Below are 24,421 nucleotides of genomic sequence, written 5' to 3' on the forward strand. Positions count from 1 at the left end.
TTTGCAATTGTGCATGCTTGTTGTGGTTTCTGACCCTGTCTTTGTCACTGCTTTGCATGGTTATGTTGTTCAGGCTATCATATCATTATAGACTAAAATACATAGATGGGGGAATTCCTAAGCTTCCCGCTAGGAATGTCGCTCTGTCTGGAATGCTGAAAATTCATTTTCCTCCAGGAGATGAATTCTAGACATCCCAAATGAGCCTTTTTTTGTGAGGAAAGAGGGCCAAACCTTGACTTTTGTAAGGGATGTTTTATGTACTTTCACCAGGAGTATCTGCTGAAATTACACAAAATATCCTATGTTGGTTATCTTAAATGAGCACTCAGGAACATTGCATTTAATTGAGGGGATTTTTCAATGGCTAATTGTCACCTAAGGGCCTTGGTGAATCCACTATCTGTGATTAAGACCTTGAATTTTAGCAATTTATCATGACAAGTTAGACAACAACTGGCTGTGCAATGTAAAATCTTGCTGATGGCCCTCATGTTTTTTAATTTCCCATCTTTCTTTGAAGGTATAGTGAGATAATTGTTTTGGCTCAGACAGATAAAGGGGATGATTCTTTTTTCTTCTTTTACGACACTGAAAATGACAGAGTACACATGCTTCATTCAATAGGACCACACGCACTGCACCACCCCTTACAACTGAGCTCAGTCATTACATAACGACCTTTCCCAGGTAGATCTATCACAGTCCACCTGAATGTCTCGTCGAGCTGAATGAATGAAACATCAGTTCTTCGATAGCGAGAAAGAGAGAGAGCATTGTGGCTCTGTAACTTGGGCCTTTTGTGATCGCATGCACAGAGGTTAATACAGCCATTGTGGGCCAGGCCCGTGCTTGTCTAAGCCTGTCCCATGCAAGGTGGCAATTAGGCTGTGTGTGACTCCCCTCTTCCCCTGACAGAGGCCAGGAGAGAGGAGAAGAATGCATTCATTGTCTACCAATTAAACCAGAGGAGGGTTTTCCCTGGCTTTACTCATTGTCAGGGCAGGATGTGGGAGGGGGTGGTGGTGGCCAGGTCTGGTATCACCGGACCAGGGAGGCCGGAACCTGATCCAGGGGCTTGCCTGTTTCACCCCTCCCCTCTCATGCACTGTCCTCTTTGCAGCTCTGGGCAGCAGTGATGCAAACAGAGGAGCCTCTGTGCTGGAGGTGCAGGGAGACTCTCAGGCAGCGTTGCTGCTGCTGGGAAGGTCACTCACAAAAGGAGCGCGAGTGGAAACTCTGAGATACGAAAAAGCACAGATTGATATGTGGGTTTGTACATGTTTTACCTTTATGATTGTTTAACTAGCACAGAACCACCCTTGCTCCACGACACAGTAACATTATTAGATGTGGACAGATGTGTGTTTCCACAGACAGGAGCAGACTGGCCATCTCAAGTAACAACAGACTTCCAAGTCTGTCCATCAACCTGTGGGCAGGTGGTGAGTCTGGCAACATGAGTATGAATAGATAATTAATGTCACATTCTTATTATCCTGCATTGTGGTCAGGCAGCTACATCCAAATATTTGAGGTGGCCTTTCCGTTGAGCCAGCTTCACTCGGTGGCTGATTATAGAATGTTTATTACAAAGTCAAATGTTTTCAAGACAGTCTACAGCCATGCAAGCAGCTCTGTGAGGTTGTACTGAGGCGTAGCGGGGCTTTGAGCAAAAAGTAGGTACGTTGTCTGGGAACCATGTGCATTTGTACAAAATTTTATGCTAATCTGTCTTGAAGATGTTCAGGTATTTTACTAGATAAATGACAACTTTGACCTGCTGTTGTGGATAGATTAAGAGTTGGGAGATCACCAAAGTCTGTAGGATTTATCCTCTGGGAACCATTAAAGGTTCAGTGTGTAGAATTTGGTGGCATCTAGCAGAACGGACTTGGCAGAAATGGAATATAATATTCAAAAGTATATTATAATTAGTGTATAATCACCTGAAAATAAGAATCATTGTGTTTTCGTTACCTGAGAATGAGCCATTTATATCTACATAGGGAGCAGGTCCTCTTCTACAGAGCCTGCCATGTTGCACCGCCATGTTTCTACTGTAGCCCTGAACAGACAAACCACAACCACAAACACTGGCTCTGGAGAGGACCTTTCATGTTTTTCGTGAGTCTCATCGCCACCGGAAGTGCTCCTACACACTTAGAAGGGGTGGGGGAGGGGGAGGAGTATTCAGATGGTTGCAATCTGCAACCTCACCACTAGATGCCACTAAATCCTAAACACTGGTCCTTTAATGTGTACATAATTTCATGGCAATCCATGAAAAAAAAAGATATTTCAGTCTGGACCAAAGTGGTGGACTGAGTGACTGACAACCCTAGAGCCATGCCGGTAGTGTGGCTAAAAATAACATCACAGAGTTGTAATGCAACACAGTGCAACAGCTGTACAATAAATATTACTTTTTTTGGAGCTAGTATCACAACCTTACTGTCATTTTTGAGGCTGTTTTTTGTAGTGTGGTGTCAATGCATTACATTATATTGTAAGATATTCATGTTCTTGTGCCTCCCTACTGGACAACCAAATGCAACAACAGCACATCATCATTACAGGATGATGCATTGGGACGCAGTCTGCAGTGACATTAAAGGTCACATTACAAAATGCAGCCGTCACAAGATGATGCATGGACGGTGCCTTGTGATATGCTGTATGACCAGTAATAGTGCAGAGAAGAGAAAGAGAAGTCTTGCCTTTTTACATTTGAACCAGTGCTTTAGTCCCTTGCCTTGCATTGTGAGCGCCTCTTGCAATAGAAAGTGTTTGGAGTGACACCTTAAATAGACGGAAATTTGTCAGAAATGTACATATTTCTGGTTCTAGTATGAAGGCATCCTCAGTCCCCTCCTTAGTCCTCTCACATACAACTGAATTCTATTTATCCTCAAGCACACTGGACTCGTTCCATCCCACTTAGCCTCTTACACAAGAATAAATGCAAGCCATGGAACTGTTTTTCCAGTGGTTTCACCACTTCCTCCTTCACCACCGACACCCACTCATGACCACAATGATATCTGTCAACCACTACTTAGCCTCTGATAGATGGTTTCTATTTAGGAAACGGCATTTGACCACAAACCACCAAGCACAACAAGACTGTTGACAGTTCTAAATAGAAAAGTTCAGCTGTGGGAGAAGCAGAGCACAAACACCCATGCCTCCATTTGGGGGCCTTGTCCGCAAAATAGCTTTCTGGAAAGACTTTTGATTGCTTTCTCCGTCGAGGTATCGAAGTTTTGAGTTTTATGTAGTTAGCTTTCACCCAGTGGTGTGCAATCCATTTTGGGATGGTGAAGAAAAGCAGCGTTGAAAATAACTGACAGGCAGCTAAAATTGAGCTGTTCCCTCTTTGAGCTGAATGTGGTGATGGATTAACTGCAGGAGCTTGTAACTTTAAGCTTTGAACAGAACAGGTTGTGGTGACTACCCCAAAGCTTCTCAGGTAATTAATAAACGCATTCATTAGGGAACCATAGAAAAAGACAGCATTATGAATCATACTCTATTCTGTCATCAGTCATAGGCTGCTGGAATATGGCATTTTAACAAGCCTCACGTTGGACTAATTGGGGAAAAATTGTACCAAGTCTTTCAAGCCGTTCTGGCCTGTTATAGATTAAAGTCTTTAGAGATAGTCAAAAATAAACGATCGCCAAGTTCCTCTCTGGATCTGCCGCTGTGTGCATTGCATGTGTGTGGCCATGTGTGTGTGTGCGCACATTTGCATCTGACAGTCTTTATCTGCTTTTGTGGTGTATCCAGGTTGAGTTTTAAGTAAACACAGATGGGAAGGGAAGGACTGGCTAGCTGCCACAGTGTCCTTCAGGAAAAGGAAATCAGAAGAAGGAGGAAAGAGGGATGGCGAAAGTGCCGGAGATGTGTTTGTGGTTTTACATGGCTGGCTGGTTTTAGCAAGGGCACCTTAGGGTTTAAGGGTCATCCAGACTGGATACAGTCTGAGGATGGGCAGAAAGAGATGGGAAGATAATTTCAGGAAAGGGAAAGATTTCTCCAGCTGCAGCACGGGATATTTCTGTCAAACAGTGTATGTGTGTGTGTTTGCATGTGGAAGAGAGAGAGTGTGTGCACAGTCTTATCTTTGGGTCATGATAATAGGATTGTTTTGGATGAGATACCTCAAGATATTCACCCCCACAGATGGGCATAGATAATGGACGTCCAAACTGCTTACTCACAATCCAATTAACTCATTTTGGCTCAAACCATAGAGACACACTCCCTCCATGTCCTATCTGAGAGTAAGTGTGTGTGTGTGTGTGTGTGTGTGTGTGTGTGTGTTGGGGCAGGGGGTCTGGAAAATTAATGCTTCCGAGGATTTAACATAATTTGCTCTAATTAGTGTTTGCTGTTCAGCAACTACTTAGTGAAAATCAAATAAATTCTTAATGGTCTGTACCCTGGGCTAGTTTAAAGGATGGACCTGTATCCAAAGCCTCTCAGCAAAGATTCTCAGTTAAAAAAAAGAGATTATTTATATGGTTTTGGCAGGTATTTCAGTCTTCTTCTATTCCTCAGCACTCACACTGGCCAAGTCATCTGCCAGTTTCCACTCGGGGAATCTGCTTTGAATTGATTCCCAAGAAGAGAACATGATTTCAGCCATGATTGCATTTTCGCCCGGGTCAGAGATTTCGTGTAGCCTTTTACAACCTCAGATTTATTTTATGACTAAGAGAAAATGTGCAGCAGTCCTACAAACTTAGAATTGCTGCAGCTTTGAAGAGCTTTCCAACACAATGGTATGTAAGCGGTCACTCTAAGGCTGTGGCAGCATCCACCCTTTTATTTACTCGTCATGTTTCGGATGTTGGTCAAAAGCATGGAAAGTAAACAAAAAAGAGAGCAATTTGAGGCAATAAAAGGATTCAGAATGAGATGAGATACCCTAAAGTGTAGCTTTTTTCAGTATCTTTCCCTCAATCCTCCTTAGTCTGTGACTTTTTGCTATCCCTGCTCTTTCTGCAGTTTACTGACACGCTTAGACAGGGATTTTTTTCCCCCTCCTCTCATCAGCTTCAGCTTACACACCAGGGCTTGTTACTCAGCCCCTATGAGATGAAGACTCGTGGTAATGCCCATTGATTTTATGTGTGGGCAGAAACTAAAACTTGCACACCAACCCAGTATCATGTCAAAGCGTGTAATACACCCACCGGTCCACCGTGTCAGTGTCACATTTTGCCTCGCCTAGGCGTGAAAAGTATATATGTACCTTAAGAGCATTTTCTAATATGGCGCCTCTATTGGCAGTAATCAGCAGGACAACGTGATTTGTCTGTGCTTTCTAAAATTGTTACAAATCACTGTTAAAAAATAATTGTGTTTTATGGTACGACAACACCATGGTTGAGCTCTGGTTAGGTGTAGACACAAAAACCACTTGGTTTGGGTTATGGAAAGATCATGGTTTGGGTTAAAATGATCACTTGAAACGTGGTGTTGGTTAGGGTTACTACTTCATCAAAGTTAAGCAACCTTCGTCGTCATGGCAACAGTAAACCCCACAACAATCGTAATTATGATTTTTGAAAAACTGTCCCAATTGTTGGAAATGAGAAGTGAACAGCAGTCTCCTGCAGTTAAGTCCACTTTTTCCCACAAATGTCTAGCCATCCACACAATCCGCCACCTCCTAATATGGAAATTTGTTACCTTATATAGACGTCATCTGAACTGCATCACTTCTCCTTGTTATAATTACTATGGCAGCTTGATGAAGTTGTTGGCATTGTGTATACACGTGTGTACTTTTCACGCCTAGGTGAGGCAAAACGTGACACTGACATGGTATCCTCTAGTGGATCAGCAGGTGAATTACACGCTTTGGCGTGATACTGGGCTTTGCACACATACACAGGGAAATCTTTTAAAATCCCCATTGATCCCAGCTGCCTGAACACTATCCAGTTTATTTTCATTATGGAAGTCATGTCAGCCTTTGCAGACTTTATTGATCTTTTGTTGTCTCTCTAAGACCAGAACTGTCAAAGTGGATGCCATATTTTGCTTTTTCCCACATTATTCAATTCAAATCTGGCTTTTTGCTCTTTGAAGCATTAGTCCCTCTCCACCTGCTCCTCCCTCCTCCTCTCTCTAGCTCTCATCTTGTGGAGCTGTGAGGGATAGAGACAACTGGTTGAGGCTTTCTGGAGGAATTTCCTGCTGGAATAGTTTGTAGAGGGAATGCTCTTTTTGACAGTCTTGGGTAGGGGGGGTTGAGGGAAACAACAATCCACATTCTGACATCCTCAAACTGTTTCTCATTTAATGGTGGATCACCTCATACGGATGTACAGTTTGGTATAGCTGTCAAAGTCTTGGAGACTTTTTTAAGACAGGTGGTCAGCATTAAACACTACTGTTCGAGATACAACATGGCCGAGGATCATACGAGAATATATGGAGGAAGGCTGCAGGAGAGAAATACAATCAGCCAGTGCAGCGTCGACATAAACTCTCTGCCACAGTTTGAAGCTTATTGTTGTAAACATCCCAAGCTTGTGCATTTTGACATCTAATCACTGTTGACCCGCGAATACCCTTGATGTTTGAGTGTGTTCTGCATAATTCATAGTTCATATTCTGTGCAAAGCCTGTCATGAATTGTGCCCCCTGTGAAGGATTGCCTCAGACTTGTGCTATTGAAAACAGTTAATCCTCTGTGGATAGATATGTAAATATGACCAAGTGTGGCTCTGTATTGCTGGAACACTTCTGATTGTTGAGGATAAACCAATGTGCATTTTGTTTGTTGTGGGTGATGATGTGGGAGCGAGAGAGAGAGATAGAAGGTTGAGCATAAAGACCTGTCCCATCATTCAGTGTATAAGAATACATAATCTCCTTAGTGAACACACACAACATACAGCGCATACATGCAAACAGCAGTGTTGTCGGAGTATAAGAACCTACAGTAAATGCACATTACTGTGATGCTGCACTGTTTTTGATCATCCATTTCTGTGTCTTTGCGTTGCTCTTTTTCACCTCATGCCATGCATATGAAAGAGATGTGCAGAATTTAATTCCCTTGAATTAAAACCCCATTATGAGTGAGGTATTAATCACTTAAAATGTCAGTGAATTTTACAGTCACTTGGCACGTCATGACAGTTGTGATTTGTTCACATTTGTTGTGCTTTTTTCTGTGTTTCTCTGATTTTTTAAAAGAAACACACAGACCTTAGTCAGGTCCATGCATGTTTGTACTATTTAAGTATGTTTTGGTAATTGTAGAGGTCTATAATATGAGGTGACAGGAAATGAGGGACGAGAGATGAAGAATGTGACATGCGACAGTGTAACAAAGGTCCTGGTTGAACTCGAATCAGGGATGTTACAGTTCATAGTCTGCACCTTGAAGCACTAGGTTATAAGGGTGCCTCCGAAAAGTGTGTGCTGTCAACTGAAGTATTACAATCCAATGAAAGCAGTAAAGTTATCTCACAGAAATCAGAAAGTCAGTATTACAAAGATCGGGGAGAATTTTTTTAATACATTTAGGTCACTAGACACCAACTAAATTTAAGTTACTTCTGGTTTCTAATGTTGTAAAAGCTGTAAGAGCTAACTCTTTAATTATCACATATATAGTATATATATGTGAAAATACCTGTAATGTAAAAAGTGTGAACTTGCCCATTTTTAAAAGGGAAATATGTCAATCATAATTAGATTGACTACAATAATCAGTTTTTTTCACATCTGTTGCTGTGAAAAAAAAAAATCCCACTGCTGTGAAGCTGTTGTAGAGTCACAAAAACTGAGGCATATTTTCTGATTATTCAGAGTGAATAAAATGCAATTGAAAAGTGGTTGAGTCATCAAACATTTAGTCTATTGATATCAGAAAGCTGACATTCTGTAGCGCTTCTTACTGAAAGCCACCAGTGAATACGTTTATTGAGTAACAAGCACAACACTTATTTTGACATGACCACCAAAATGTGGCGTTGTGAAAATGAAAAATATGCAGTCATACTAATAAGATTTCTGTTTTTTCATACATATTCAAAGTGTGCTCGCGACTCTAGGGAACCCGTTAAGATGATTGTGCGGGAAGGATCCCAAAAGCCCAGATATTATTCTGCAGCTTTGCATCAGGTCTTCATAGTGATTTTAGGTCTTAAAACATTACGCTCTATGTAGTGATAAGCCCAGGGGAACATGACTGAATATTTCACACTAGTCAATTAAGGCCAAAAAAATATCACAGCCATTTCAGAAATAGCTCTTTGAGTAATGTGGGACAGAATAGAGAAGAGTACACACAGAGACAAAGGCACTGATTCAGATTCAGTCTAAATAGCAGTATGAGCAACATGCATACACAATCCTGCAGGTTGACTTATGTTGGTTTATGTGTGTGCACTAATCCCCTTTAGGGCATTGAAATGTTTTTAATCAGTGACAATCATAATTTGATCAGAGCTTTCATTGTTCATATTTTATATTGAACTTTAGCTTCCATATCTTACTCTCTGATGCCCAACCTCTCAGTAGTCACACAGTGTTTTGTGAGTTTTGCTTCCAGCACCCTACTAAACTGCATACACAGAGGGTAGTTAGAGAGCAGCAAGGCTTTGCGGACCCATAAGCCATGGCCTGATCCCTGACATATACAGACAGGGACTCAAAGCCATCTGGCCAGATGAGACAGTTGGATAGGCACATTCTCTCGATCGTGACTCAACCACACACACACACACACACTCAGACACACACACACACACACACACAATTTACACTGGTTCTGAGGGTTTCTGTCATATATCTCAAGGGTTGCCAGAGAGCTCTGGTGGTCACAGATAGTGACCTAGCCCACAGCTATGCAGCTTCCCTCCAAGCCGTACATTTTAGATTCCAAATTCAAGGCCTCAGTTTCCGCCTGCAGCTTTTATTATGAACAGAAGGTCATACAGGCAAGACGTAGTGAGGGAAGGGGATTTAATTAGGAAAGGAGGGATAAGCACGATAAACTGAAAGAGATAATTGGCAGATAGCGAACACAACAAACTGTATGACTTTAAAAGAGAAAGTCAGGTTAAAGAGGTAACACTGACCTTCGGCAGTTTGTTACTTTCTCTATAATTTACTAACTAGCTTTATACCACACTGTAACTTCATATTTTTTAGGAAAGTCCAATGATTTAGTATCTTTACCAAACACTTATGAGACATCATAAGGCCACATGCCACAATAACCTGGAAATTAAACTGTCAAGCTGACTTTGATTTATCATTGCAGTGTGCGCACAAGCATAATTGCATTTATATAACTGCAGAGGCAGGAACTCCAAGGACGCCAAGCGCCGTCCATTATCTTAAAGTTCCTTAATACAAGAAAACTCCTCCACTGGGAGTGTAAATAAAAAAAATTGACCTCAATTCACAGAAATGTACAAACACTTCATACATTACCATCTTTGACAGCAGGTGGACTAAATGTCTTCAGTTAGAGGTACTTTGTGGAGTTTTTGACCACTAATGTTTTATGTGATACACATTTGTGCCAACTGCAGATGGTGGTAATAAAGCACCATAAAAGGCACCAATGCACCAATAAAAGAGGAGAAGAGGAAGAAGCTTACTAATGTGATATTCAATGCAGATGTATAAACTTTTTTTAATCCTTTGAAAATGATTTCTGTAGTAGATTCTACATTTAGGCATAACGTACAGTAAAATACTGTATATAGTCCATTTCCTTCGTAATGGTATAAAGTGTATAATTTCATGTGCTGCAATTTTAATGACTCATATCTTTTAATGTAGATCATTAATGAAACAACAAGACTGCCCGGGGCATCCTCCTCTGCCTCCTCTGATAAAAGATCAATCAATAGATATTTGCACTACTCTAAACTTAATGCATTGGGAATCTGATCACTGATGATCTTGCTCATATTAATTCCACACTTACTCCCAACTCATGAGTATCTCATCACTTTGAAACTGAGGCACTGGCCATCGTCTTCTTCAAGTCAAGTCCTTTTCCCAGTATTCTTATGATAATAAATCACTCAAACTTCCCACACATGCAGATAACTTGCCTCTCCCTCTTGGCAGTGTCTCACCCTGCATGTTGAAAATAGCTGAGGCTAGAACACAACTTGTGTAACACTGATTTGAAATTCAATCCAAACAGCTACCTTGGGGCCGATTCTTAGATCCCTTTCTGATACCGATGCTGGAGGAAGCGAAAAAAAAGCGGCATGCACCGAGAAAAATAAAGACAAATAAGCAGCCTGCGAGTCAGGAATACACACGGAATGTATCTATACTGTACACACACAGAGTGCTGCTCATGTAAACACAAGCACACACACAAACACACACTCAGAGGTACAGTCTTGACAGTCTTTGACAGTGCTCTGTCTGATTGATACTTTTGCATGTAGTGCTGCTGACAGACAAGTGCCCTCTGACACAAATTACCAGGCTGAAGAGGTTTTATCTCACAATCTTTTATCAGATCCTCCATCCTCGGACCTGTCTGTCACCTTGAGAGGCGTTGTGAGTACTCTACAAGGTGCCATTTACCCTTGAGTGTCCTGAATATATTAATCACTCACACTCCACACAAAAAAGAGTGGACTGTTCCACAGCAGAACAGGCATACTATTGTCTTTTGAAAACATAATCAGTGGCTACGTTTACAAGGACCCTAATATTCCACTAATAATCAGAATAATAGCCCAATCAGAATAAAAATGCCTCATGTAACCTCCTCAATTGGAAGAGACTGGCCTGATTGGCCTGATCAGGAGGAATTTTCATTCGGGTTGAGAGGGGCAGTGTTGATAATCCCTTCAATTGGAAAATGTTAGTGCCTAACAACCATGTTAACGCTTAATCCAATCGTTTCTCTCTGGTTGAAATAAATATATTCTTTCTTCCCATGTTTGCCTCATGTGGGGGTAACAGGTGACATGACGGTGGAGAGAGAGAGAGTGTGTGACAGAGAGTATGCAGTTAACAGTATATCTTAACATAGCAGTGCAGTGCATGTACAGATTAAAGTGAAGGGAGTTAGCAACAATGAGTTAGCCTAACACATAGACTGTATAGCATAATGGATGGAGCCACCATGACGTCACCCATTGGTTTATGAACTCGCGTTTTGAAGCCTTGAGTTTGGCATTTTGACTGTCGTCATTTTGGATTTTTGGAGCCAGAAGTGATGAGAAGTGACCATATTCGGATGCGAGGGTAGAGCTGACCCTAACACTAGCCACTAGCTTGGTTAGCACAGTGCACTTATAGTCCATGGTTAACCGTGATAATGCTAATGCTAATTTTCACTGGTGAAAAACAGCCTTAAAACCATTAAAACAAAATGAACTTACTAGAAAAACTGAACATCCAACTCCTTACATGGTCTTTTAGTACAGCCAAACGCTGAACAAGACTTTTTTAGAAGACCAAAATGTTACAATTAATTTTCATGAACTGAAAACACACTGAAATAGCGACAACTACACCTATACTCTGTGAATCTGGGACTACACCATGTTTACGTTTCGTAACCAACATTGTGGCCGTGGCAGCAACTTGTCAATCACAAAATAGCCACGCCCGAAAGCATACCCTGCTTTATCATCAAATTTAAATTAAATGGGACCATAATTTACAAAATGAACATCATGTTGTATTGAAGAAGACTTCAAACTAGCGATTGAGACCATAAACTCATTAGGAAACTGTTTACTGAGGTAATAAATCAAGTGGGAAGTAGGGTCATTTTCTCATAGACTTCTATGCAAACAGACGTCTTTTTGGAGCCAGTGGAGTCGCCCCCTGCTGGCCATTAGAGAGAATGCAGGTTTGAGGCACTTACGCACTGGCTTCACTTTTCAGACCTGGAAATACACGCTTGGTCTAACCTGACTAGTTCACTTAAGGTGGACCAGCTATTCTCATTGTAGTGGCAATCGCAGCTGCTCCTACACAGTGAGAGGAGAAATGTATGGCTGCTGAGTCTCTCCCCAGTTTTGCTCACACAATCACATCTGCACATCAATCTGCAGTCTTTGTTTTGCCATGTAGAAAAAAGTTGTGAGGAGCAAAATAAGAAATTGCGGAGGGAAGAAAGGAGGAATGACAGGGATGTGATGCGTGCATGTACACAGATACAGAAGAGAAATAAGTGGATGAAAAAGGAGAGGAGGAGCAGAGGAGAGAAGCTGCTTGATGCTTGATAATTGGTGTTAAGTGGGGTCAGGCTGGCGAGAGGGAATTTCATTTGGCTGCATGGTAACCAAACAAATTTGGTAAATCAAAGCATTTCGGAAAAACACTAAAAAAGGGTTTCATATTCTCAAGTCGTCTTCTTTCTCCTCTTATATGGAAAACCTGCTTTCCAGATTCAGTAAGCTGCATGCAGCTATTTTCTTATGCCTGGTAAATTTTTACTGTTATGCTTTGACCACTACAGTTCCATATTTTGTTTAGACTATTTGAAGTTTGGTGCTGACATTTTAAAGCTGAGGTCACCAGTAACCAACATTTTATATTCGTTATTCTTTATGTTGCAGCTGCATATATCCAGAATTCATGGCAAAGCCTTCCCTGTGTCTTCTCAACCAAACACACACACACACACACACACACTCACACACAGGACAGAGGGGCCAGACAGAAACAAAGAAGCCTATCAGTGGGGGGTGAAAATCTGGATTACCAATAGATGACAGATCTCCCATGTGCCCTCTTTATCTCTCTGTCTGTCTCTCTGTCTCTTAGTAGCAAGATCCCATTACAGCACTAGTTCAGTGGGAGTATGTAGCCTACTATATGGTTCCCTCTATTTGTATTTCTACCTGCAACTTTTATCACGTTTCCCTTGATAGAGGTCAAACCCGTTTTACTCAAAAAGGTGATATAGAAGTGGTTTGCAGGTTGTTTTCTCACTGGGTTTGTCTCTGCTGCCCTCTCTTTGTCACCAGTGTGTGTGTGTATGTGTGTGTGTGTGTGTGTGTGTGTGTATGTGTGTGTGTGTGTGTGTGTGTGTGTGTATGTGTGTGTGCGCATACAATAACTGTTCGAGGGACTTCATTTTGATTTTTCATAGTGTGAGTGTGTGTTAACCAGTTATTGCATACATTAAAATTTTCTTATTCTAAGGTGCCTCCTCTCTGTCAGGAAATTGCGTTTTTCCATCTTGTGACCATGGCAACCAAGCCTGTAATGCCTGTCAGTCACATTTATGTTACATATGTTGCACAGTGGAAAGTGAAATTGGGGAGTCAAGGTGGGGTGAATCATAAACGGCCAAATAGCTTGGAAGGAGATACATCATTATGGCAACTGACTGAGGACAGAGAAGAAAAATAACCTTCAACTTTAGACTCTCTTCTTAACTTATTAAAGTAAAAGCATTTTTATGTACAACACATGACAGAGACATAAGGACAAACTTCCTTTTCCTCCATTTCACATCTCACTCTTCAGCATCTTTTGGTGCCACTGAGCTTTTTAGCAAGCTGATTATCTACATGTGATAAGGCGCCACCTTGATAAAGGCATATTTGAATGATAACAAGGTGCGTCACAGGTGCACTGAGTGCTCCGGCTCGTACGGTCACCTTTTGAAACCTGGGACTCTTGCTACCTTTTGTGCTCTCTCTTCATCTAGACGGTATCTTTTATCCCCCTCCCTGCACCCTGAAAATAAAAGTGCTATTAGCCCCCCCTCCCTGCTCAGGGTGAGAAAGGAGGGATCACAATAGCGGCAATTGATTTATGGGTAAATGGCGGCTTCGCTGACATTGAAAAGAATAGGAGAAGTTATTTTCTGTTGTCTGTGATTCAGCTTTTCAAGAAAATAAGGAGAAAAGGAGAGAAGGGGGAGGGAAAATAATGCACCACCCTAAAGTCCAATCCACACTAATGGAATGGAGGAGGGGAGGAAAGATAAAGGAGGGCAGAGCGAGAGGGTATACAGTGTGTGACAGCATGTGTGTGTGTGTGTGTGTGTGTGTGTGTGTGTGTGTGCATGCGTGTGTGTGTGTGTGTGTGTGTGTGTGTGTGTGTGTGCATGCGTGTGTGTGTGTGTGTGTTTATAGCTGACTGTGTGCAAGCAGAGCAGTTGCAGTGCTGATTAATGTCAGGTGTGTCTACATATGTGCGTGTGTGTGAGAAAGAGACAGCAAGTGTGCAAACGTGGAGAAATCATATCCTACTGGCAGACAAGTAGACAGATACACACAAAGAGGCTTCTAGCACTTCCTGACTCAGATCCATGGTTTGGTTGGCAGAGTTTCACATCTGCTGGATGTCTGTCTGTGAGTATACATGTGTGTGTGTGTGTATGTGTGTGTGTATGTGTTTGCTGGGAGGAACTGCAGGATGTGAACAAGAATCTCATCCAGCTTCCCTGTAGCAGCCGTTGTCCACACAGGCTTTAGTCTCATGCGTCAGCTTCTGTCCTAGAAAGGGATGCAGACGTTGAGTTTCACCCTGCAGGAAACAAAAATCTGACTAAAGCTGAAGAGATTTGCATAGACAGGAGCAGAAATGTGTCAAAACAGAAGACGGCATACTTAGCATTTAAACATGCCTGATTTGAAGAAACAGTCAAGGTACAGAGCCCTCATTCCTGTTGCTCTGCACTTTCAACTATCAAAAATGAAATACAAGTTTTAAAAAATAAATAAAATCTTTAGAAAAGAAATGGATGGTATTGATTGAAAAATAATCTTGCTCATGTTATGTTTAACATTGTCTTAACCATTATCTTCCATTCGTGGAATCTACTGATCTCGACAAACAAACTCATTGAGGATTGTTGCTTCTGTTAATACACTCACTTATCCCATACGTAGCCACTGAGCTAGCAGGCTGCACAGTCATGTATTTATGTGCACAACAATTGGTGTACTAATACCAAAATCATAGACAGACACTGTTCCTCTGACTTGGAGTACTCCATTTAACTTGACAGTTAAATGGAGGCCTATTTACCTTCCACGTGAGCTTACCGTTTTTTTATAGTCACAGCTGTTTACATTCCACAGGATGCTAACACTAGCATAGCTTTAGGCTACCTGCTCAGTGCTTCAAATTATAATGCCAGAGGCATCATGTTTTCGGGTTGTCTGTCCATATGTACATCCCATTCTCATGAACGTGATATCTCAGGAACACCTGGAGGGAATTTCTTCAAGATTAGATTTTGATGGTCAAAGGTCAAGGTCACTGTGACTTCACAAAACATATTTTTGGCCATAACTCAAGAATTCATATGCTAATTATGACAAAGTTTCACACAAATGTCTAATAGGATAAAATGATGAAGTGATGACATCCATATCCAAAAGGTTAAAGGTCAACTTCACTATGACATCATAATGTTCTGCAAAAACCCTTTTCTGGCCAGTATTCAACACCATCACTCAGGAACAGAAGGGGAGATTGTGATCATATTTTGCATTTGGTCGGATACTGAATCGGTGACACTAATCTTGAAACCTTGAAACCGTGGTGATTGTATAGATCTCCTACGCTGCGGGGTTGAAGATGTGTGTGAAACATCCACGTATTAGAATTTGTAGCTTCTTTGCAGCAACATCCATGTCTGAAGTCGACTGTCATGGCTACAACTTTGTGTTCTATCAGAATCAGCTTTATTGGCCAAGTATGTCAACACATACAAGAAAAATACACTTAATACCTTTTATTAAATTCCTTCAAAGTCTTCACTACAAATATTTTATGAGTCTGGACAGACATGGATGTAAACTGCGGCTTGACTGGTTGGCAGAGGCATACAACAGCAAGGCGGTATTTCTAGTTAATTGCTGTTTGTTATGTGTGAATGCACTGTCAGGATTTATATTCAGTTTCACTGTACTCTGTGCAATGACAATAAGAGAATTATTATTATTCTTCTTCAGGCAGACCCGGGAGCAGGAAACTCCTCCAGACTTCTTCTACTTCTCCGACTTTGAGAGACACAACGCTGAGATTGCTGCTTTTCACTTGGACAGGTTAGGAATGACATCTTTTTTTTCCCCAAACACCTGAAATGTTTTGTGACTCGTCCGTTTCCCCTCCGGGTATATTTTCAAATCACCTTTCACTGTCTGTTCCAGGAAGAACGACAAGTCACACATGTTCATTCATACAGACAGCATCACATTAAAACTAGAGGTGTGCTATAATGGACTTAAACCGTGAACATTTGAATGGGATTTAGTACATGAGGGATTAGATAACAGACTGAGCTGTGGGATCATCTTCTCTGCTTGCTACTTAGTGTATTGATTTCAACATGATCCTTTTACTCTATGGACTTCAGCTGACAAGGTAAAAAAAGAAACACTTCTCACCAGAGGAACACTAACAAGAGTCAAATATGATGGTTTGGGATTCTGGGGAAGGATTATAACTAGTGTGTAGTGTCTGCTGAGGGCATAGTAATTACTTTTCACATCCTCACAAACACACAATCTTGCTCTGTGTCAGTGGAGGGCTCTGATGAGGTCAGTTTTGTGTGTGTTTGCGAGGGCAGAAAGATGGAGCCAAACAGGAAATCACAGGCACGCCATTGTCAGCGGGACATTGTTTTAGTGCAGGGGTAATGTGCCACTGTTACCCCTAAAGAGCAGTTTGTTTTTAGCTAGCGTGCACCATGCGGGGCTGCCTATGAATTATGGTCCAGTTGCCAGATACCAGTCTAGTTTATGACTTCATATTGATTCAGGAATGTGGAGTAGGAGGATGTTTTGCTCTATGAAACATTCTTTAATTTGATGTCTAGATTCTAGACTGTTTTGATGAAATGTACCAAAATGTTGCGAAGATTTAAGGGAAGAGGTAGCGTCGCTGCTTTCCAGTAATTACAAATCTCAGTGATCCTATCTTACCATCTGTCGTGAACTCCTTGTGACCCATGGTGTATAACGGGCGGAGTGCACGTGAATAGATGCTTGAGTGTGCACTCACTTTCAAATACACACACACATGCACACACACACAGGTGCTCCTTTGTCACCAGGGCCCAACATGACGGTGCAGTTTGCAGCTCCTGAATGCTGTCCTCTGTAGGCTTAAGTTTCGCCAACTGTGTTCCACTCGGCCAGTCTGTCTGTGTCTGCCTGCTCCCAGGAGGCTTAGTTTTAGTCTCAAACTGGTCAGGGTCATTTGGACAGCAAACATACAGTGAGACAGGCTAAACAGGGGCTGAATAGGTATAGTGTTCTGACAATAGACAGATGGCTACAGAAAAAAAGCAACAGAACAGGAGGACGCAGGTTTCAGATCAGGGGGAGCAAAATTATCCTGATCCTCACCATCCTTAATACAGGCAGAAGGCATGTGAGTGTGTGTTGGTGAGACAGTTTCAAGGTACACAAAAAAACACAAACACACAACTTTCCATTGTTGTTTTACTTAGAAGCGGATGTCGGATGTCAATAAATGTTGCTTTTGATGCCAATCACACACGCAAACAGAGAGAACTTTAAAGTGGATAAATTATTAATACATCTTGTGTGCTAAAATGATACAGATCCCATCCTGCACTGACAGGTGTGATTGAAAATCACAAAAAAAATTATTTCTTTGTCTTTATTTATACAATGATGGACATGTACTGAGCCACAAAATTATCCCCTTAATCTCAACCAAGAGATTATGTTAATAGCACAGAAATGTATTTATAGAATGGCAAATGCATCTCATATCTATATACAGTATATACTACATACTATATATGTATTATGTATGAATGAAGATTATGCAAGCAGGTGAAGTGTAGAAATCAAGAGCAGCTCACAAAAAATAAAGCAGGTGCTCAGTTTTCAGAGCTCTCCTGGTTACCTACATTATGTTAGACAGTCAGACATGGTCTTCCAGTCTGCTACTGTGGTAATATTGATGTCACTGGCAATCTGCAGGGCTTCACACAAACAGTTTAATCACACATCTATGTAATAAAAAAAGAAAAGCATCTTTCTTTAAAAACACCTCATCATCATCATCACATTGATTTGAGCACAGAATGTTTACTTTTATCTTCACAACTCTCTCTCTCTCACACGCTGTCTTTTAGGATCCTTGACTTCCGGAGGGTGCCCCCGGTGGCAGGGCGGCTGGTCAACATGACGAGGGAGATCAGAGATGTGACACGTGATAAGAAGCTCTGGAGGACTTTCTTCATCTCACCAGGTAGGAACTCTGCCAGTCTCTGCAGCTCTCCAGAGTGATGACGCTATTTGACTGCGTCACTCATCCAACTTGGACAGAGCTCAAAACAAACTACATCTCATTGTCTTCTCTTGTAAGACACCACTGCTTTAAGTAAACTAGGATAATGTACAGAGTGGGTTGTTTACCTGTATTTGAGGGTAGTTTGAGTTTGTTTGTCCTGGTCTGCTTTTTACAGCAGCGAAGATGGCAAGAATATAATATGTGAGCTGATAAATAAAGCCATGGCCAAAACTTGCCACATGGTGGCACTGTAGGACACAGTTACATTCGAAAGCACTTCAATTCAAGTATTACAAGTGCTTTTATTTAACCACATAACTTAATACACACATCGTTATTAAAGCTAAATATGAATAAAACAAATCAATTCAATTAAAATAATGGTGCCCAAGTTAGACACAATCTAAATCATGTTGCATATAAAAGCAAAAGCATTAAATGAAACAGAAGTAATAAAAATAGAACAGCAGGTGCAGTAACAATCAGTTTGGTGTTCTTGCACAAATTATGAATTTAAAGTGAAGAGATTGAATGCAATTAATTTGTGTTGCACTGAATTTATGTAATTTACTTTATCTTTTGTATTTTATTAGATTATAGTTGTAAACTGACACTGATTCAATCAAATCAAGATACTGGACATTACAGTGACAGGAAAACTAGTATAGTTATCACAGTGTCATGAAGAGCTTCTCAATAACTTCTCAAAGATGTCATTAATGAAAATTAAAGCAACTAAGTGATCATCTCTTTTTGTCAATATGAGACTGATGATTGGCCTGTATGTGCTGAGGGAAAGCTGTAGGTTTCTTAAGGAGATGTTACACAAAACTCTTTTTACAAAAGCAAAATGTAAGGGCAGTTGATGGGAAAATGTTCTTAAAACAAACACGGAAGTTTTACGTGTCTTTGATTTTGATAATATTAGAAGAAACAATATGTAAAATTCAATTCTTTCTTCTTCCTGAACAGCTAGTTTGATCTTCCCCGCCTCTATAACCTGTGTATAATGGTTACCACCCTAATTTTTCACTGCCTCGCTCTTTTCTTCATTTCTGCTCATGTTTGCTTCAGATTCACATGTTACATGAACAAAACACAAACCTCAGTGTGTTTTCTTTATTCTCCTCAGCCAATAACGTCTGCTTCTACGGCGAATGCTCTTACTACTGCTCCACTGAGCATGCTCTGTGCGGTAAACCAGACCAGATTGAAGGCTCGCTCGCAGCCTTCTTGCCAGACCTGAACCTGGCCAAGCGCAAGACCTGGAGAAACCCCTGGAGACGTTCCTACCACAAACGCAAGAAAGCAGAGTAAGGAAACAGTTACATTGGCACACCTCGTGATATCTCATTAGCAGTTTAACATCTGCAATTTATCTACTTATTCACTTGTCTGTGTCCTCTGGTATCCTCAGGTGGGAGGTGGACCCAGATTACTGTGATGAGGTTAAGCAGACACCTCCATATGACCGGGGCACTAGACTCCTGGATATCATGGACATGACCATCTTTGACTTCTTAATGGGTAAGAGGAAAAGAAACTGGGTGTGCCAACACATAAATATATCCCATATATAGAAGAATAAATGGCATATTTATGTCTCTTATTAATAACGATTTACTTAACAATGCTGTCTTTACTCTTAATAATATTTTCTCACTATTTTTAACTCTCCTTGCACAGGTAACATGGATCGTCATCATTATGAAACTTTTGAGAAGTTTGGAAATGACACCTTCATTATCCACCTTGACAACGGAAGAGGGTAAAGACATTGAACTGCTACCAGTTCAATTTCTACCAGAAAATGTTTGATATACTCTGACAAAAATAGCACTTTAAAAAGTTGCCAAAGGTTGTAGTTACTTCTTCCAAAAACTGTAAATAAAATTATGTCTTACACTCTTGATATCTAGTTCTAACACATATTAATTTAATATATACTTACCCCATGACTTGGATGACAGAGAAGCTTCATATATTGTATACTCTGAAGTATTAGTCTGAAAAGGAGCTATGTTCAGCATAGTCTGGGTATGTCTGCAATAGCTGTTAGTAAATCTTGTCATCTTTATCCCAACTCTTGTAGGTTTGGAAAACACTCCCACGATGAGCTGTCCATCCTGGTACCTCTCAGCCAGTGCTGCAGGTCAGTCTTTTGCATATTGCATATGAATTTCAATAAAAAACAGTATTATCGCTCTAGTATTAATTGGTTTTAGTCAGTTGTAGTTACAGTTTTTCTATAGGGGTGGTGCTTGAAGTCTAAAGGGGAAATTAGAATAAAATGTTCTAAGAAAGTATTGCTACGCAGGGGATTAATCCCATTCATTTTGGTCACAACATGAGCTTTAACTGCCCTTGGGCATGTCAAAAAATCATATCTAGTGGGTGGATTACCACAATATCAATTCTTCTTACAGAATTAACTGTTTTTAATGACCTCATGACCTTTCCCAGTTTTCCTCAGGACAAATTTCACATTTTCATCATCACTACTGAATGATAAGCTCACTAGTTAATCAAAAGTGTGAACTCCAGATGAATCTCTTGTTTTTACATGATATTAAGAATATCTACTGGCCAATATTTGGCTTTAATTTTAAATAACTGCTCAATTATCCTTTGTCCTTTGTTTCCAGAGTGAGGAAGTCCACTTATCTACGTCTCCAGCTGTTGGCCAAAGAGGAGTTCCAGCTGAGCTCCCTGATGGGGGAATCTCTGCTCCGTGACCGCCTGTCCCCCGTCCTCATCCAGCCTCACCTCCAGGCTATGGACCGCAGGCTCCGGCTGGTGCTGCAGGTCCTTGCAGGCTGCATAGAGAAAGAAGGCTACACCGGTGTCGTGGAGGAAGATCTAGTCAGAGACGCAACAACCAACAGGAGCCCAGGCCACAGGTAGTGAGGGCGAGGCAGGAACCACCAATAACACATGGACAATGGACCACGTTTGTTGCTGTCTGACCAATGGAATCAGACCAAAAGTCCTACTTCTCATATCAAGCTGAATTCAGTGAATTCCAAGACTTGCCATCAATGCCTCTATGGAAACTGCGTTTAAGTGTGTTTATATGGGAGAAATTTTCCACAGATACAACGAAAGACTGTGCTCAAACAGAGGCTTAGTATTTGTTAGATACAGATGTATTTTTCTTTTATCAGATGTTGTATAAGACATAAAGGAACCACTGCTGTGTTTTTATTTTGTCCTGTTTGTTTTGAATATGGAGGGTATCTATTTCATATAAGTGTTTTATTATATTATAACCAAATGAGAAGTTAGACTGACTGGGCAGCATATGGTCAGAAAATAAGCTTTATCATAATCACAGGTTTGAGAAAGTGTGTGGAAGTTTCAGGATATTGTTCCTTTTGTATTGTTCAGTTTTCATTAGTTTTCACCTTCTGCGATCAACCACATCAGCAGAAAGAGTGAAGCCAGGCTTGCTACAAACAACTAACACCCAGGAGAAAAACACAGTATCCAAATAGTTTGTGTGTCTCCTCTCTATATGCTTTTTGTCTTGGCAAAAACTTGGTACAGACCGAATGAAACTGTTAATACATACTACTTCAAAACAATATAAAGCTGAGTGCTAGTATATTTCACACTGTAGTTCAAACAGTACCTTCACTTTGCCTTATTCCAACTTTGTATGTCTTGTTTTACTTATGTTTTCCATCTCCCCTGCAGGTTTAGCTTGCCATACATGCAGTCTGACAGCACAAAACTAAAATATTAGTTTCCAAACCAAAAATAGGCGAAATGTAAAGACTGGAGACCAGACTTACAATATGTGCTGGTTAGTGTTCATTCACTGCCATTCTTACATGCAGACCTGAAACATTAAGTATTGTCTGCTATGATATAATTTAACAGTTTATGCAATGCAAAATGTTACAGTTTGTATGTTGTTTCATATTATGAGATTTCATGTCCAAATGACTATTTATTGGTGCATCACAAAAACTGCAAGTGGTTTAATGAATTCTAGGTTATGGTTTTACTTCATGATGCTTTATACATTGGGAAGATTTTACCTTAGGTACCTTAGCATTTGAACACTATTTAAATTGACATTTCTTTGGGTGCTTTTGTTTGTACCGATGATAGAAAAACAACAAAGCTTCTTGATTTTGGACATTAAGTTGTTAAAGTGGTGCCAGTGCAATTTTCTGTTTCCTCCTAAGAGTTCTGTGTATTGGCTGACCCGCTACCTGTGCAATGACAGAAATACAGTACTTGAATGTTTTTGGGTTGGCAGTATGGACAGGATTCATAGAGCTACACACAGTGTAAAGCCTGACCCAAATCTGAGAAGTGCTCGGGGGTGATACAGGGGTTGAAATGCCTCGTCCTACCATAGGGATAACCTCGGGCTTTGCTCTTTGATTTTCATTTTCTCTGTGTAAATATCTATAAATACTTTGAAGACCTAACAAGCTGCACCGCACAGTGATTTGCTTCTGTTTTCTGCTGTTGCATTGTTACTGTGAAGATCTGTTTACTAAATGATTAAAGTGTGCAATAAAAACAAAAGTGAGGACAACAGTCTCAGTGTGTAGGTGGCTGCGACAGGTGAGACCGCACACCCATGGGGTCGTGTATGCCCGAAGGTGAGTGTATGTGTTCGTTTTGAGGGGTTACAGGTAAGCTGTTGTAAGGATCAGCAATATGCGGTAGAAATAAAAGCTTAACACTTAACATCAGTCAAAATGGACCAGCCAATGTGGGTAGCCTTAGAATATCACATGAGAAAATCCAGCTGTCACTCTGAGCTTTTAGCACTTTATGTCACTAACTAATCACATGTAGGCAGCCTTAATCCCACACACACAAACAAACACAACCACTTCACCTCTAACCTGAGAGCACAACACTATATGCAGTCTGAAAACACTGAAAAATACAAAACCCAAGCAGAAATTTGGGGAAATACATGTAATACACTTAGATCAGATATGTTATTTGTAAATAACATCTAAGAGGGGATGGACCTAGTTCTACTGGCTTAGCTGCTGATGTGGTAACTCTGTAGTAATCATAAGGTTTCACATCTCACATATTCCACAAAGTCTTCCCCTTCCTAACCCCGAAGTGTGAGTTAAATCTGTATGCTACACTATCTTCTATCTACAATCTACACACATAGCATTTTGCATGTTGAGCCTATTTGACGTTAAAGTATTTCAGAATTAATTTACTCTCATCCTACCTCTCTGTGTCTCTCTGTGTGACTCTATATGCTATATTCTCCTTGATTTTTCCTTTCCTTTCAGATAAACTGAAATTAAATAGGATATTTTTCCCGAATATAGCTTCAACATCAATATAATTCGATTTCCCGTCCATAAATTATTGGAATTATAAAAAGTTATCAAAAGATCAGAAAGAGAATATGTCTATGTCCATTATATATTTCCAGGTTTTGGCTCATAGAAAAGCTTGCAATGCACGTAGATGCCACTGTTTTGACATGCCAAAAAGCCTGAACCTTTCAACGTGATATTTAAATGCAGAATTTGCCTGATTTTGCTTAACCAGACAGACATCTTTAGCTTAGCATGTGTTGTCTGACTAGTTATGAAACCGGCTAGACGGTGCTGTCCGTGGTGCTGAAGGAACACCACGGCGCTGTCCGTGTTACGAAATTGCTGCCAGAGCGCTGTCCGTGGTGCTGAAAGAGAACAGCGGTGCTGAACTGAAAGCATGGACGGTACCACGGACAGCGCTGTAATGTGCATCTTTGGTGTTAAATATGGGCTCCAAAAGTTGTGGAGGGGGAGGCGAAAATGATCAGAGCATTCTGATTCATGTGTGCATTCATTATTCATGGTTTATTTATTTACAGTAAAGAAGGTATACTGATTATTGTCCAGGAGATGGCGCGAGTGTGCCGCATCTCTGACTGGGCAGCAGAGAAACAAGACGCTGTTATGGGAAAAACTCAGTAGGTGGCCTCGTGCTCATGTTTTAAATTATTTACATCTTTGTCATAGAGATGACGCTATTTGTTGTTCAGAATTAAGCTTATAGACAGTGAATCATACTTTCTGTTGTGTGTGAGTTGTGCTGATTTCTCGAGAAATGTGTGTTTTAACATGACCTTCAGTTAATCTGGACCATAGAGCTAGACATAAGAAGTCAGTGTGGT

At 40.7% G+C, this 24,421-nt stretch overlaps 1 protein-coding gene across 1 annotated transcript in view; it reads left to right on the plus strand.

Annotated features, from left to right (window-relative positions):
- The window catches only part of fam20ca (FAM20C golgi associated secretory pathway kinase a), a 37,793-nt gene extending 14,988 nt beyond the window's left edge, over window positions 1-22,805 (plus strand). The window contains exons 4-10 of the mRNA XM_042392831.1: window positions 15,948-16,040; window positions 18,107-18,222; window positions 19,397-19,577; window positions 19,682-19,791; window positions 19,951-20,032; window positions 20,357-20,416; window positions 20,910-22,805. Coding sequence (XP_042248765.1) covers window positions 15,948-16,040; window positions 18,107-18,222; window positions 19,397-19,577; window positions 19,682-19,791; window positions 19,951-20,032; window positions 20,357-20,416; window positions 20,910-21,168 — 901 coding nt within the window. The 3' untranslated portion in view covers window positions 21,169-22,805. The remainder of the gene's footprint in view (window positions 1-15,947; window positions 16,041-18,106; window positions 18,223-19,396; window positions 19,578-19,681; window positions 19,792-19,950; window positions 20,033-20,356; window positions 20,417-20,909) is intronic.
- Window positions 22,806-24,421: the final 1,616 nt, after the last annotated feature.

The sequence above is a fragment of the Thunnus maccoyii genome, chromosome 18 (assembly GCF_910596095.1).
Source record: "Thunnus maccoyii chromosome 18, fThuMac1.1, whole genome shotgun sequence".
Taxonomy (NCBI): Eukaryota; Metazoa; Chordata; class Actinopteri; order Scombriformes; family Scombridae; genus Thunnus; species Thunnus maccoyii.